This window comes from Apis dorsata, unplaced genomic scaffold, assembly GCF_000469605.1.
Source record: "Apis dorsata unplaced genomic scaffold, Apis dorsata 1.3 scaffold_245, whole genome shotgun sequence".
Taxonomy (NCBI): Eukaryota; Metazoa; Arthropoda; class Insecta; order Hymenoptera; family Apidae; genus Apis; species Apis dorsata.
Window position 1 is genome coordinate 118,875 of NW_006263524.1, and position 15,391 is coordinate 134,265.

Genomic DNA, 15,391 nt, shown 5'->3' on the forward strand with positions numbered 1-15,391 from the left:
AAGCGGGCCAACAAAAGCATTCCGGCCAGATAAATTTCTACGCTGGTCGCTTTTCGCGTCAGCCCTTCGACAACCTTCAGGTTCCTCACAAAGAAGGGAACACAGCGATGGCGGTGGGCAGTGGTAGGCAGGTCCCTCGNTCTTTCTCTCTCTTTCTCTCCAACTCTCATCTCATCTCATCTCTCTTCATCTTCCATCTCTTTCTCCATCGACCACTGGTACAAAAGAAAGAAAAGGATAGATGATTGAAGAGAGAACGAGAGAGAGAGAGAAAGGGACATCTTGCTCCACAGGACTCTCGCTCTCGCCACCGGCGCCCCCGCTATTTATTTTCCAGGATTTCAGAGTCCGAAGCCATTAATCTCCGCTCCGCAGCGTCAGTGGAGCGCGTCAGGGCGACGTCGGGGTGCGTGGCGTCGGCGACGTCGCTCTGCTCTTAGCCGCAGAGCCTCGTGTACACCGTCGTGGCAGCCTGCTGTTGAAGAGAGGGAGAATGGGAGAGAGAGAGAGAGAAAGAGAGAGAGTGAACGAAAAGATGAGGTGTCGGTGAAAGAAGAGAAGAGTGAAGATGGAACGAGAGAAAGAAGGAGTGGAGGGAGAGAGGGAGGGGAAAGCGTCCGGAGAGGGAGTCGGTGAGAGACATGGGAAGTTCTGCAAGGTTTTGGAGGGGGTGCTGATGGCGGCGACGAGAGAGGCGAACTCCTACGGCCAAGTTATGCAAAAAACGTCTATTCGTGAAAGGATGATACCGTGCTGGAAGGTGGAAAGGCATTAGTATCTAAGAATTTTGCGGTGATGGCCTTTTGATGTCCATCTCAATTCGAGTATTCTGGTTTAACGCTCCGGTTTATCGCGTTAATGAAATATTCATTATGACTCCTATTGATCCCTATGGTATCTATTTTTATATTTTCTATCTTCGATATTTAAATTTCTTTAAAGTTTTATTATTCCTTCATTTTTCATGTACAAATTTTTCATTTGTTTGTGCATACCTTTAATTTTATAAAAAGACACTATTAACAAATAATATGTATAACAATCAGCCTTTAATAATTGTGTTTAATATTTATATGTCATGTATTTCGCAGACCGCGTTCATTAGAGATTCCCGCAAATAGATATATTCGAGGCACGCCGACGAACGAGTTGAAAAGCCAAGGAGAGGAGAGATCTCTATCGGCGCTTAATCGTTAACAAGAACGAGAGATCCAGCATCTCGTAAGACATTAATCGCTCGAAAGTGACGCTGCCAACCGACCAAGGCAATAACAACAACAACAACAACAACAACAACTGGGATACCTGTTGGATATATTCGAAAGTCTTGGTGGAATGTGTGAAGATGGCCATTATATAGCCAAGTACGGGTTAAATTATATTAAATACTAAATAACCGGTGGAAGACCACAGTCTAATTGTTGCGTCGTTTGCATAATGCCCGGTCTGTAACTACTCTCTTCCCTTCTGCATCCCCACTTCCCATCCCGTTTCCATCTCTGTCCACTTGTACTCTCTTTAACGTGCCTTCTCCACGTATATCTCCTCATTGCATTCTCCTATCTTCTTTCTGTGACCCCCTTCCACTTTACAACGTCCCCTCTTCTCTGAGATTCAGTCGCAATATACCGGACCGAAAGATTAATTGTTAATTCTCGCTACTGCAACCAGTTGCTACCAAATGTTCAAAGATTCGTTTCTGTATGGATTAAGAAACCGATAGATCAGGTAGCAGTATGCACAAAGGAATTGTAAATGTGGTAAAATCTTGGATGAATTTCGTTTCTTAATACGTAAACGAATATGCATATTTGAGGTTAAGTTAGGCAAGGATTAAGAAACCGACAGATCGGACAACAATGTGCACAAAGAAGTTTTAAATGTGGTAGAGAATATATTCTTGACACGATATGCAAATGTTCACATTTGATGGTTAAGCAAAGATTAAGAAACCAACCGATCTAATATAAATGTTCATGAAGAAAAAATAAATGTGAAAAGAAATCTTGACTTTTTTTTTTTTTTACGTATGTTAATGTTTAAGATTAGGTTAAGTTAAATCGGACAAAGATAAATGAATTTAATAAAATAAATATGGTAGAACTTTGATTTTTTTTACATAATATGCTAATTTAAGATTAAATTGGTTAAAGATAGAGAAACTAACCGATCCGGTAGCAATGTACATGGAAGAAACGTGCATGTAACGGAATGAATCTCGACTTTTAACACGAAGTATGCGAATATTCAGATTTGAGGTTGGGAAAATGGCTGATGATGAAACGATCCCGAAGGAAATTTACATGTGAAGTGGTTTTATGGCTGTTTCGAAACGCGATAGTCACAAAGGGGTCAAGATTGAAGAATTCAATGATATTTTGCGAAAAAAGTCAAATATCTCGTGTTCATACCTATCTGTTGAAATATATAATAGATACTTATTAAATTTCCGTAGTAAAAAATTTTTATTAGAGACGAAAGTTTAACATTTCGAAAAATTTAGTTTTTTAATTTTTTTTATTGTTAAAACAAACAAATTACAATATTTTTAAATTTTTAATAAATTTATATCGGTTTTCTAACTTCGTCTGAAATTTTCAACATGTCTCGAGAAAAATAAAAAAAACCCTAGATACAATACTAGTAAAAAAGACTGCGCATTGTCACTATTCACCAAGTCTATCGTCTAGGATAATATAGTCTAGGATAATATAATCAAATATTTCACACTTTGAAAAAATAAAAAAGAATCCTAGATAGAAAATTTTTATCAAGGAAGGCAATATACATGGACAAAAATTATCGGCCAGATTAGACGTTTCTCGCGCAAAGGTCGTTCGTCTCCCGTCTCATTTGAGCTGGCCTGTGCCCCCCTCCTCATCCTTCTCCCTCAGTCATCGTCTAGCCGCGTTTGCACGGTAGCCATTTGCAAGATTACGAGCGCTGCCGCTAGGGCGCTCATTAACGAGCGAACGAAAGAAGAGATTATCAACCGACTAAGCGTAACTAACAACAACGAGCTACGTCCAATTTGAGAAACGGCTAATTATATGGCCGCGGGTACCTACCATTCGCTTCGTGGCGCGAGCTACTTTTTTTTTTCGCGACCACCGACGACTAATTACTCGAAACGACTTCGATCGCCACCGTTGTGACACCATTGCCCAACACACGCCAAGATTAATCGCGATACGTTGTGCCCTACAGCAAAATTAATTGCATCGAGTGCGCTTCCTCCTCGGGCTAAGCATCGAGTGCCCAAAAACGACCAATCCTTTCGATAACCAAAAAAGAAGTAAAAAGATAAAGAAGAGGAAGATATTACAGGTTATTTCGAAAGTTCATTTGACTTTATAGATCTTCTGTCAGTTTCACATTCGTGTTTTCATTCTTTCAGAATAGTAGTCGAATACGAATATTCATAATGGATAACAGAGTGTTAATATATAATTTCTAATTCGTCATTAAATGGATCGAAAAAATAGTGTACTATTTTGAGTTTTCTCAGTCAATCGTCTAACAATTTGTCGTCGGTGTACAATGTGCGTCACGTCCTTTAGGGAGAAAAGATTCGTAAGTAGTGGTGTTGTTACTTAATTGTGATACGAGTTTCCTCTGTGCACGAGAAATAGGGGGAAGAAATAGGGGTGGCGAAGCAGCAGGATGATCGGTATGGTGTTCGCATCAATATGAAACGATCACGCGGGGAGGGCTCGTGCTGAGACGATATTTATATCTGACATTTTGTCGGCCCCTGTAACATCGAGCACGTCTAATAATTACAATACACAAGCGAAGAGAGGGCTGGGAATATCATCGAAACTGTTCCTGTGAAACAACAACTGAAATGATACTTTATGTGTAAATTTGTGATCCAAATTAATTTATCGAGGCCCAAAAATTGAAGAAAATTCTTGTTCAATCGAAAATATACAAAATATGATTATATTTTTTAACACGATGATTGAAATATTTTGAAATTATTGTTCAACAAATGAATCGGAATATCTAATTTCTATCTAAATGATTATTTACAAAAAGTCAATCGGTATAAAGAAAAAAAAGCAATTATTCCTATAACAATTAAAAAATCAATTTTTGATTATATCATTGCGATGAATAAGCGACACATTTGATAATAATAAAAATTGCATTACACGCTAGATGGATTAGATTAATCGTTGATTGGTATCTTGCAAACTATAATAGATACAGATACGCCTTATGAAATTAAATGGATCACTCTAAGACCAGGTTGTCGGCTATTAGAAAAATTCTAATTTTAGTCGCAGCTGATATATCAAGCGGAGAATTCATCGCGAGAGGTGTGTGTGGAACGGGGTAGGAAAGTTTTAATCGGTACTGTGGATCGCGATTTTCACCCCTTGGCGAATCACGCAGCCACGAAAATCGTTACGAATAAATAATCGTTACTCGGCCGTGACGTTAACGACCGGCTGATTATCAATTTCCATTATTGCGTTTAACGTTGGAATATGCGTTAATACGTCGAAAAAAAAAGAAAAAAAAAAGAAAGAAAAAAACGTGGTTAATATGGAGGCGTGGCTGAACTGGAAGGCTTAACGAATATTAAATATCGCGGCCCTGTCAAAAAACATTTGCCGCGCATTACGTCTAATGCGAGTGTGGCCACGTAATTCGAAATCCACCCTCGTCCATATCGTCGTGAAAATTAATATCGATTATTGGATCGTCTTTCCTTTCAATATTTTTAATTTCAAAATTTAATCACGTTCTAATCATTGTATCGTAATGTAATTTTTTTTCAATCGAGAAGATGGTGAATCTTAATTGAATTTGAACGTACTTTAAAATTCCGTCTTCTATCTTCTTTTTCTTTTTTATCGTCTATATATAACTTGTTTATTTTCAAGCATCATCATCAATTGACAAATTTCCCAGAAAGATTCCGTGAAAAATCTAAAAAACTGTATTGTAAACACTCAATACAAACACTCTCTTTCTCTGTTCACAATTCAATTCTTGCCACTCCCCTTTTCAAACACCCCTTCAAATCTCGATCATCCACGTACATGCATGATCCAAAAACGTGTAACAGGGATTGAACGAAGATCCTCAGACGGTTGAAACGTCTGGCCACATTCCTGGACGATGATTTTCGTGCCTGCACATGGCGAGCCCGAGGGTCTAGGACCCCTAGCAAGAAGAGAAGGACGGGAAGGAGGGAGGGGGGAGGGTTAGATTTGATTCGTAGGGGGATAGAAACAGATCGGGTATGGTCGGTGCGCCTCGACGGAACGCCATGGAAGGGAGATGGTCGGCGTGCAACACCGTACCAAAGCAATATCCATAGGAAACACCCCGTTGTCAGAGGGAGAGACGAAGAGACGCGCGATCAATCACGAGGGACCCTGCTGCCACGTTCGTGGCCCTCGTATCAAACGTAACGCACGGTAAACATTTTTAACTTTGCCACGTTATTAATATTCGTTGCGCCCCGGGATCCCGCCACCCCTTCCCCGACGGTCCCACGTTTGTCCCTTTTTCTTTCTTTTTTTTTTTTTTCGCTTTTTTTTTTGTTATTTCAGTTGGAATTCAGCGATGCGCCGTTTTTGTTAATCAAATTTTCCCGCCGTTTCTCGCGGGATACGTTGAATCCGTCTCCATTTTGAATCTCGAGTCCGTCCGTCGAACGTTCGTGGTTTGAGGTTAATTAGTGTCATTGTTATTATTTTACGTTGATTTTAAGATCTTCGATTGTATATTTATCATGGATTATTTGTTATTCGTAGGATATCTTTGGAGAATCGAGATTCTGAAGAATACAAAAGTTGATGCAGGCGACAATAAAATAATTATTCGTAAGTGTAGAATATTGACGAATATTGATCGAAGGTACGATGATAACGTATTTTCTTCTCGACGATTCATCAACGTCGATGACGAATTTTGTCATTGATTCTCTATCTCTTTCTCTCTCTGTCTCTCTACAGTTCCCGAAATCTCCTTCAATTACGGCCACGGAACGCAGGAGTGGTGCCTTGTAACTGTCGAGAGCGTTTAACAAGGGCCACGTGTGTAAGACAATTCACGATGGTTGTTACGGCTCGGGATTCCCTGTGTGTTGGAACGGTGAACGACAAACAACAGGATCCAGGTTGCCTCTGTTTCTGCCCACGCAACGGCCAACAAACGTCAGAACGATAATCCGGATGAAATTAAAGCGTGGAATTAACGGTGTCGGGTAAAATATCGGCGATACAATGCGGGAGAAGAAAATGGAGGCCGATTATTGGAGGTGATAAAAATTCATTATGGGCCCTTGTGTATTCCCTCCGTTGAAAATTGATGGCTGATGGTATCGAGTAGTATAACAGGTGTATGGAATTTTATTATTATTCGTAACGAACTGATCGATGGATTGTTTTTTTATATCGTGTAGTATTTCGAAGATTGTTAAATTAATAAATAAATTTATTAAGGCTTATCATTTGTCCGTTAAGATTTCTCGGAAATTGAATAATTATTTTAATCTTGGAAAATTGAATCGATAAAAATATTGCACTGTAGGTAATTCATATGTATTTAAAAGGCTTGTTTATTATCAGTTTGATAAGATTTTTTTTTGAAATTAGATATGCAAGAACATATAAAGTCTTTAACGAGCAAAATGTACGGTAATTGGAAGACATATCTTTAAACGTATCTATCTAATTAATTAGGTTTAAATATAAGAGATTAACTTACAAAAAATTTAAATCTAATAAAAAAAAAAAGAAGATTTCATAAATATTTTTTTAATATTTCAGTCTCCAATGTTAATTCTCCGTATCAACAAACACGTAAGATCATCGCAACGTGTCATAAATCACAGCTTGACAAGAAAATTACAAGCGAAATGTTTGACTTTACTAAAGAGTCCGTTTGTAATATCGCGACTAATCTTTTACGTCTTGCAGAAAAGAAGCCAAATGGACCCTTTGACATCCAGTTCCAGAGCAACGAAACAAGGAACCAAACAGTCATCAAAGTGAAATGCCAGTTGTCCAACGTCTCGCCAAAGGGTGATTAATGTACACGGAAGAAGGAGAAGAAAAACGTAGAATAAAATAAGTAAGAAGATGGCTAAGTCTCTTTCAGATGTTCAATGTATTAAACAAATTTAATAGGATGTTTCACGTGATATATTATACAAACTTAAGAGGACCTTTAAGATGATGTATAAATTAAATAGAATCTTTCTTTACATATACAAGGATCTTTCATGTCTTATACAAATTTGATAAAATTTTTCAGATGATACACAAACTCGATAGGATCTTTGAGACGAATCCATAAGAATTCAAACAACGTGCAAATTCGCAACAAATTTTATATAAAATATAGAGCCTTTCGCCATATCCATTGTACAAAACAGGATAATACGAATATTACTGTATGAAGGCTCAAGAGAAGCAGTACGATAAACAAAAGAAACGTAACAAGAAAAAAAGAAAAGGAAATATTCTCCTTAATCTGGTCATAAATCCAGCGTAATCCAAATTCGCCTGGCGGATTGTTGCGCTCTCGTGCGATTAAATATTAACAACGGGAGGCCGATTGCGTAATTAAAAGGGTATTCGTGGTAATTGGAAGGACGGGCTAACGAGCTTTCTAAAATTTCCGAAGATAATTGCGCGTGGAGCGCGTGATTATCGGTGGCTCGCTAATTACGGGCTAACGCGCATCGTTTCTCTTTTCCAGCTATTACGGCCCAAGTCGCATGCGGAAACGAGCGTGCAAACCGAGCTGCAAACGGGATCCGTGGTAACTTCCTTATCTGGCTTTTCGATTTTCCCTAACTTTGAAATCTAACTAAAGGGACTAAGTTTGGTCGCAACTTTCCACGCCGCCGCCATTTTGCCGTCGATACGCGGAATCGAGCGTTATTTCACTTTAAACCCTTGAAAATGGGCCTCAGCAGGTAGATGAGACGATATATTTCAACGTTTCGATCGAGTTATGAATAAATTGTAATATTTTCTTCAATTTTTGTAGAGGAAAGGCAAGGAAAATTTTTTTGAATTAAAGGAAAATTGAAGGAAAATTAAAGAATTAGCTAAGGTAAGGTGTAAAGAATTTTAAAAAATAAAGGAAAATTAGAAAATTAACTTTGAATCATTTTCAGGAATGATAAGATTACGTTGTTATTACAATGCCATATTGTACAGAATTATCAATGTAGGTTATGTTGAAATAGATAAAAGTTATCGACTAAATGGCAGCAATCTGAAAAATAAGGAATATTAAAGTAATTATTCTGCTCATTAATTATTTAATTTGTTGTTACATAAAAAAAATTATTGAAGCTATTGTTTCAATTATTCTTCTAATCTTGAGTTGAAAATCATTGAAGTCAAATTAATCAAAGAATGAAATAATGATCGATTGTTATTTCCTCGAAAGGATAAAAATTCTCTTGGTTCAATTATTTCTCGATGACACGACGATTATCAAATAGTAATTATCGTGAGAAAAAGGAATACGATAATATTTTAAGCTGTCAAATAAAAAATACATCAAACGAGAGATCAATCGTATATGTAATTATGTAATTACGTTTCACACGGAATATTCTCTACAGTCTGAATTGAGTTATACTTAGACGCCGCTCGAAACCATTTATGCAGTCATTAAGGCATCATTAATCTTGACTCCGTTATACGCGACAAGTCATTGTTAGAAACAGGTGCTACTTCCTAGGTGGACGGGGTTATTAGCCGAATGAATGAAATATAAAGAAATCGACGGTAAAAATCTCTGCTAGAAACGAACCGTGACTAGCAATTAGCAAATTCTGTATCAAGAAAAATGTAATTTTGATAAAGAAATGAGGAATACAAAGTTCTGTTTTGATCAAAGATGAAATCATATTTATAATTATATATGAAAATATAAAAGTAATTATTATTGTACATTGTGCATTTAATTCTACAAATTATTAATTTTTCAATTGTATCTCAATCAATTAATATATTTTGTAAAAAATCGTTATTAATTTAAATCTATGAAATAATTAATGTATGATATAAGATTATCAGAATGAATGTAAATAAATGCAAATAAATGCAAATGTTGTTGAAACAATTATCGAGTAATCAATATAATGTGAAATACAATATATTTCCACTTCAATTGATATAACCATTAAAAAAATACTACTTATAGATAATGTAAAGATCAAGAACATTGCATATATCTAGTAGAATATTGGATCACTAGAATCTTCTAGAATTTGAAGAAAAATATATCTGTAAAAATAAAGAACTAATTTTTTTTTTATTATTCCTGACTTTTAATAATAAATAAAAGTTTCTTCCTAAAATAATACATCCAAAAACTACAACAAAATTACAAAAATTATTCTTTTCAAATCAACTTTAAAAAATTATATTATTGTACTTGTTCAATAAAGTTATCGACACGTTTCTCCATATTTGTTAGTCCAAACCTAAACAAAGAAACACTGACCTAATCTAATAAAACTACTAGATATTCCCCGATCCTCCATCATTTCCATCCATCAAGTCTTCTTTCAAGGAAGGATGATTCGATCCCCTCAACATAATGGAGCCGAGAGAATCGTTCACGGATTCGGTCGAAATAAAAGGAACGACGACGAAGAAGAAACACCGAAAATATTCGGTCGAGGAACGTAAACGGCGGCCATTTGTCAGCGAGACGACTCAATGTCTCACAGACGTCTCCGCTTGTTTCATCGCGCTTGAAGAGCCGAAGAATCCAAGAAGATGCACGATAAACACAAATCGAAAGGCGAATAAACGACGGTGGCGCCAAATGGTCGATGAATGAAACGAAATTGCAACATGGAGGATGTGATTATAACAACAATTTATTAATGTGAAATATCATTTGCTATACGAACAAGTGACGAACAAATCTAAGGATTTTCATATAAAAATTTATGCAGTGTCAAAAAATATAAGAAACTGTAATAGGTACGTTTTCTTTATCGAATATTAAGATTAAGTATAATGTAAAATAATAGCTAAAGATTCAATTAATTATATTACGACTTCAACTTTTGCTTCTTTCAAATGCAATTCATATGAATTATTATTAATAGAAGCAACGTTTAATCTATATATTTCTTATAGTCGTTAAAAAATTGTATCTTAGAAAGGTAATTATTTTATGAAATGCAAGATAAACATTTGAATGAAATAGTAAACAAATGATGTTTAATGATAAAATAATTTAATAATAACATAAATATAGATAATATAACCGTATAATTATAATAGAATATTTAAAATAGATAAAAAGATAAATCAAAAAAGTGAAGATATTAATGTCTTACATACTAAACTTGTATATTTTATCAGAATCTTTTGAATAACGTGTAATATAAATGACACGATAATATATAATAATAACGTAGATAATATAAATAATATAATGTTCCAAATACAAAAAAAAATAAATCAAAGGAAACGAAGATCAATGTTCGATTAAATTATCATTTCCAATATAGTGTTTTTTTTTTTTTTATAAACGTTATTAAGAAAAAAAAAAAATAATCAAAGGAAAAATCAAAACTGGATAATTGAGGTTTTACATCATTCGTGTTTATTAAAGACACATTACGCGGCTTTTAATGATAGCTAAGATTGAAACATCGAGTTGGTAATTTCTGAGAGAATTCCTGATGCGGAAAAGGCGAGAAAGATTGCGATCGACGAGACTGGATTCGGTTTATTACAGTGATCTAGATGCAACTAGATACCAACTCGTAATTAATAATAATGTAAATTACAGGATAGACACGATAAACGCGTAATATATAATTTCGCGGATATATGGACGGCTCCTCTCGTAATCGTTCCAGATCTAAAGGTCAATGGGTAATGATGCAGCCAGTTAATAAATAAGATACTTATTAAGTACCGACACCGTCTGCCAAAAGCTAAGTACATTGTGATTGTATTGCAATTTATATTCTTTCAATATCGTGAATTTTTATTGTTATTTCCAAACAATGTGAAAGTAATTTTCTATGATGAAAGAAATTTGAACTAATTGCTACTTTTTTTTAACTCAAAATTTTGTATCTTTCCAGTTTTACTTTATTCGATTCGATTGATACGAATTTCAAACTTACAATTTTATTATTGGAGAAATGAAAATGACTGACTTGAAGAAATCTTCAATTTCCAATTGGATCGTTACTATTTATCACTATTATTTCTATTATCTATAACTTGAGCATCGTTCCTCGAACTTGAAGAACCGAATTGGCATCGAAGAAAAAATAAAGCAAGATGATAAGTCACGGTATAACCGAAGAGAAAAAGAAGGAACAAAAAAAGGAGGACCTGTGCACCTGCGTCGAAAATTTATGCGTCGTGTACAAGTCACGCGTATCGTTTCGCGTAACAAATTGCGTGCACACTTGATGGAACGTGATATTTATTCGCGAGGGCCTGGAACCATAACGAAACGAGGCTCATTTTCACACAATACACTATTTTACTTCATTTCATCCAATAATTAACACCAGCCGCCTAATAACTAATGCCCACGCTTTAAGGCCTTTAACAACCGCGAGAAATTAATTTAAACGAACACTTAAGATACCTCGCCACCCTATCATCCATCGTCGCTTCAATTTTCCTCTAGATATTCAATTTGCACGGAGAGAGATCGAGACCGCCGATCTCTCGAAAGTTCGCGCCATCAGGCGCCGGCTCCTCCAATGTGTTTAAACCTCGAAACGGAATCGCGTGTACGAGGTGTTTCTGTCGATATCTCGAGATAACGAGTTGATTTTCCACGTGGAAATAATTTTAAATTATAACGAGCTGCAGGTATAATAAGGTGCGAATTCTACGTTGAAAATAATCTAGGGAGTGGATTTTTAGAAAAAGTTTTTTAAAAATCTTTGTATTCTGTACATCGATTTTTTATTATATTAAAATATGTGTAAATAATTGTATCTATTGATTGGTTGTTTAATTGGATTACTAAAAAATTTGGAAATCACAATGATTTACAGGTAATACTGAATCTTTTATTATTTTCTTATTGGTTCATTATTTTCTCTGTTTAAATGTCTATACAAATATTTTCGCTCAAAGAAACTTGCAACCTAACAATAAAAACAAACGTACAATCATAAATTATAAATATTCATCAAGAAATGTCTGCATTTACATTCTCTCAACTAATCATTTCTGTTTCAGGAAAGCGCATAATGAAGACACAAGTAGGATCTCGATGCTCAATTTGAGAATTCGATCAAGATACATATTCAGATATTCAAGATCCTTGCTCAAGAAACAACATCTTATATTTAACTACGTTTTATACATCAACATCTCTCGACATCCGCTTAAAGAGTTAATTCAGCCGATATATATTCTGGACAAATATTTCTTTAAAAAAAGATATCTTTACATCCCCATTTCCTTATCTTCATAAGTTGCCTTTCAACCACTTCTATTTCAGGAAAGCACACAAAGAAGGAAGGATTTCTCAGCACTCGTTTAAGAACTCGATTCGGTCAATTACTCTCACGTTTTTCTTCCTTTCGTTTCACCGTTACGCGAAACGTATTTCACCAACGTTTCGAGAACGTCTCTCCACGATCCCAGCCAGTAATGGCGGAGGAGCGTTCGCAGGTCTGTTTCCGGGATAAAAGGAAAAGCGGCGATTGTTCCAGCATACACACACACAGCATATACGCATACACACGCGCGTGTTGGCGCGCTTTCCTTCGAAAAACTGGAGCAATTTATGGGGACCGAAAATTCGTCGCAATATTCGACATCTGGCTTTTTTCTTGGCCGAGCCTGGCCGCCACTCTTGTGAAAAGAGAAGCTTCGGTGCACGCGAGACAAGGAAATGAAGATTTATGCCGGCCAATTGAAAAGTGGAGACTTGAACATATTGGCAAGGTATGGTAGATAATGTGTTTATGCTAATTTTAAGCGTCGTTTGCTTCGTGAAATTTATTTTTCAGGAGAGAGAAATTGCGCTTGGTATCTCTGGAGGGAAGTGCTTTAAAAATTTTTCTTCCTTTCGAATTATTACCAAACATTGGAATAAACGAAGGAATTGTAAAGAATTCTTCTAAGGAATTTTAGGTTCAGAGATATATTTCGTGAGTGCTTCGATATTTTATGGTTTTTGATTAATTCTTTTGAACATAGTTATGAAAAAAATTAGAGATGCAGATTTCAACTGTCCCTTAGTAGGATTGAAATTTGTAAGTAATGAAATAAAAAATAGTTGCTATTCCTCTCATTTATATAAATAATTAATTAATATAAATAATTTTTAACGATTTCTATAGGGTACCTGTGCAAAAGACAAGAAATATTGTTGTTTTAATAGCAAGAAGTATCCTACTTTGGTTTCTGGACAATATGGTCAAGGATATTATCCAATATATTAGTAATTGTTAATAATTTATCATAATTTTCATAAAGATTATTAGTTTCATTTATAAGACACATTCTGCAAAAAAAAATTTAAAGTAGCTTTATTTTCTGGATAAAGAATTTTTCCAAGAAATTATTTTATTTTCCATTTTGGATTGATATAATAGAATGTAACAAATCTTTATACATTATATACAATTAATTTTTTCCATCTTTTTGCACAACACTAATAGACAAAGAATCTTATATTTTCGTGGTTAATTTGAAGGGGAAGAATGAGGTCGTAAAATTCGGTTTTCCGTCGGTCCTCGGCCCACAAAAGGGGCACAGGGCCGAGGTCGGAATCGGGGGCCTGGTGAATGGGCACAAAAGAAAACGGAGGCATGAAAATTGCGTGGCATGCAGAAGGTACTCACCGACTTGGCCGACAATGCCCCAGGACAGGGTGGAAAGTCGAACTGCGACGACAAGCTGCTTCCTCGTCCGTCGTGAGACGCAAACTGGCCGCTCGAACCGCACCGAACCCGTGTTTCTAAGCTAATCCACAAAAACTTTATTGCACGATTGCGATCGAACTAATTTTTTGAGCGTGACACAACGAAATCATAACGTCATCATAAACGTCGAAACAATGCAAGAAAATTGTCAAGAAGATGAGGATAGACAGTCGAATGATTTTTGTTATTTCTTCAGATTATTGTATCATTGTCGTATTGGAATATTAAGCAATTTTGAACATTCTATTCGAGATTGAATAGATGATTGCTCGTTGGAAATTTTTCTTTAATTTGAACGGATTTTTAGAGTAGAATAATCGTGCAAGATTTTAGAATGATATATAAGATGTTTTTAATTTCATGAAAGGTAGAAAGAAAAGTACTGTTAGAAGGTAAAACTATTTTTAAAAATATTTTATATATTAGTGAGATTAGAATGCTATATAAGATGTTTTTAATTTCATGAAAGATAGAAAAAAAGTACTGTTAGAACGTAAAATTATTTTTAAAAATATTTTATATATTAGAATGATGATGAAAGATAGAAGGTAAAACTATTTTTAAAAATATTTTATATATTAATGATATTAGAATGCTATATAAAATGTTTTTAATTTCATGAAAGATAGAAAGAAAAGTAGTGTTAGAAGGTAAAATTATTTTTAAAAATTCCAAACAGAAATTCTATTTATGTATATCTATGTATATATATCTACAAAGACTCTATTCCAATTGAACTTTTTCAAATCGAAATCAAATGCACAAATTGATTTATTTGAGACAATACACGATCTTTTGTATTACCAATCTTTCACAAATATCTCATTAAGAAAAGAAACTTAAAGAGAAAACGTTTTCCTCTACAGATTCAACATACTCCAATTGAAACTAATAAAAATAAATCTACACCAAATCTATGAAAATGAAAATGCAAATGATACTAGTCCAAAAAGAAAAATCTTTAATCGATCATCGAAAAGAGATCTAAAAAATAACATTATCTCAGCAAATCCGATACACTCCGAAATTGAACTACTTCAAAAACAAATATACTTCAAATACACAAAATCAAAATCTCCAAAAATCTGGTGGTGAAAAAACACGAAACATGAAGCAACGTTACCTCATCGAATCCAACATGTCCGCCACCGCGCCTCTTCCATCACCACCGATTCAAAGATGGCATCTCGATCGTCTCGCCGATCGTCCATCCCCCGATCATCGAATCACCAAAAAGAAAAGGAAAAAAGAAAAACAGTGCCACGATGTGCCTACATTCTGGCAAAGATAATGGTATCAAAACGTGGACCCAAGGAACCCGGAGGAACTCGTTGAAAAAATCGATCGTCCGCGTTCGCGGTTCGGCCGCGAAGATGGCAGCACCTCACCAAGCGATCCCGCGTCGCGGATGGTGGCACACGCATCGATGGCCGCGTTTTTGTCGTTTTTCCGTTCCTTTTTTTTTTTTTT

The 15,391-nt window shown here is 35.4% G+C and overlaps 1 protein-coding gene and 2 long non-coding RNA genes across 6 annotated transcripts in view; 2 read left to right on the forward strand and 1 right to left on the reverse strand.

Moving 5' to 3' along the window:
- Positions 1-15,115, reverse strand: part of LOC102671067 — a 101,576-nt gene extending 86,461 nt beyond the window's left edge. Inside the window, exons 1-2 of the mRNA XM_006615861.2 lie at positions 15,045-15,115; positions 13,841-13,961 (exon numbers count right to left, since the gene is read on the reverse strand). Coding sequence (XP_006615924.1) covers positions 13,841-13,961; positions 15,045-15,061 — 138 coding nt within the window. The 5' untranslated portion in view covers positions 15,062-15,115. The remainder of the gene's footprint in view (positions 1-13,840; positions 13,962-15,044) is intronic.
- LOC116185660 lies at positions 7-2,004 on the forward strand. The gene is made up of 2 exons (XR_004150528.1): positions 7-894; positions 1,122-2,004. It is a non-coding gene; the product is annotated as an uncharacterized LOC116185660 (long non-coding RNA).
- Positions 4,113-8,853, forward strand: LOC102670894. 4 transcript variants are annotated; one of them, XR_004150522.1, is made up of 9 exons: positions 4,113-4,341; positions 5,571-5,843; positions 5,976-6,361; positions 6,425-6,548; positions 6,792-6,882; positions 6,942-7,201; positions 7,279-7,606; positions 7,726-8,085; positions 8,150-8,853. It is a non-coding gene; the product is annotated as an uncharacterized LOC102670894 (long non-coding RNA). The 4 variants fall into 4 exon arrangements; XR_421806.2 differs by having other exon boundaries at positions 5,571-5,690; positions 5,775-5,843; positions 6,792-7,201; XR_004150521.1 differs by having other exon boundaries at positions 6,792-7,201.
- Positions 15,116-15,391: the final 276 nt, after the last annotated feature.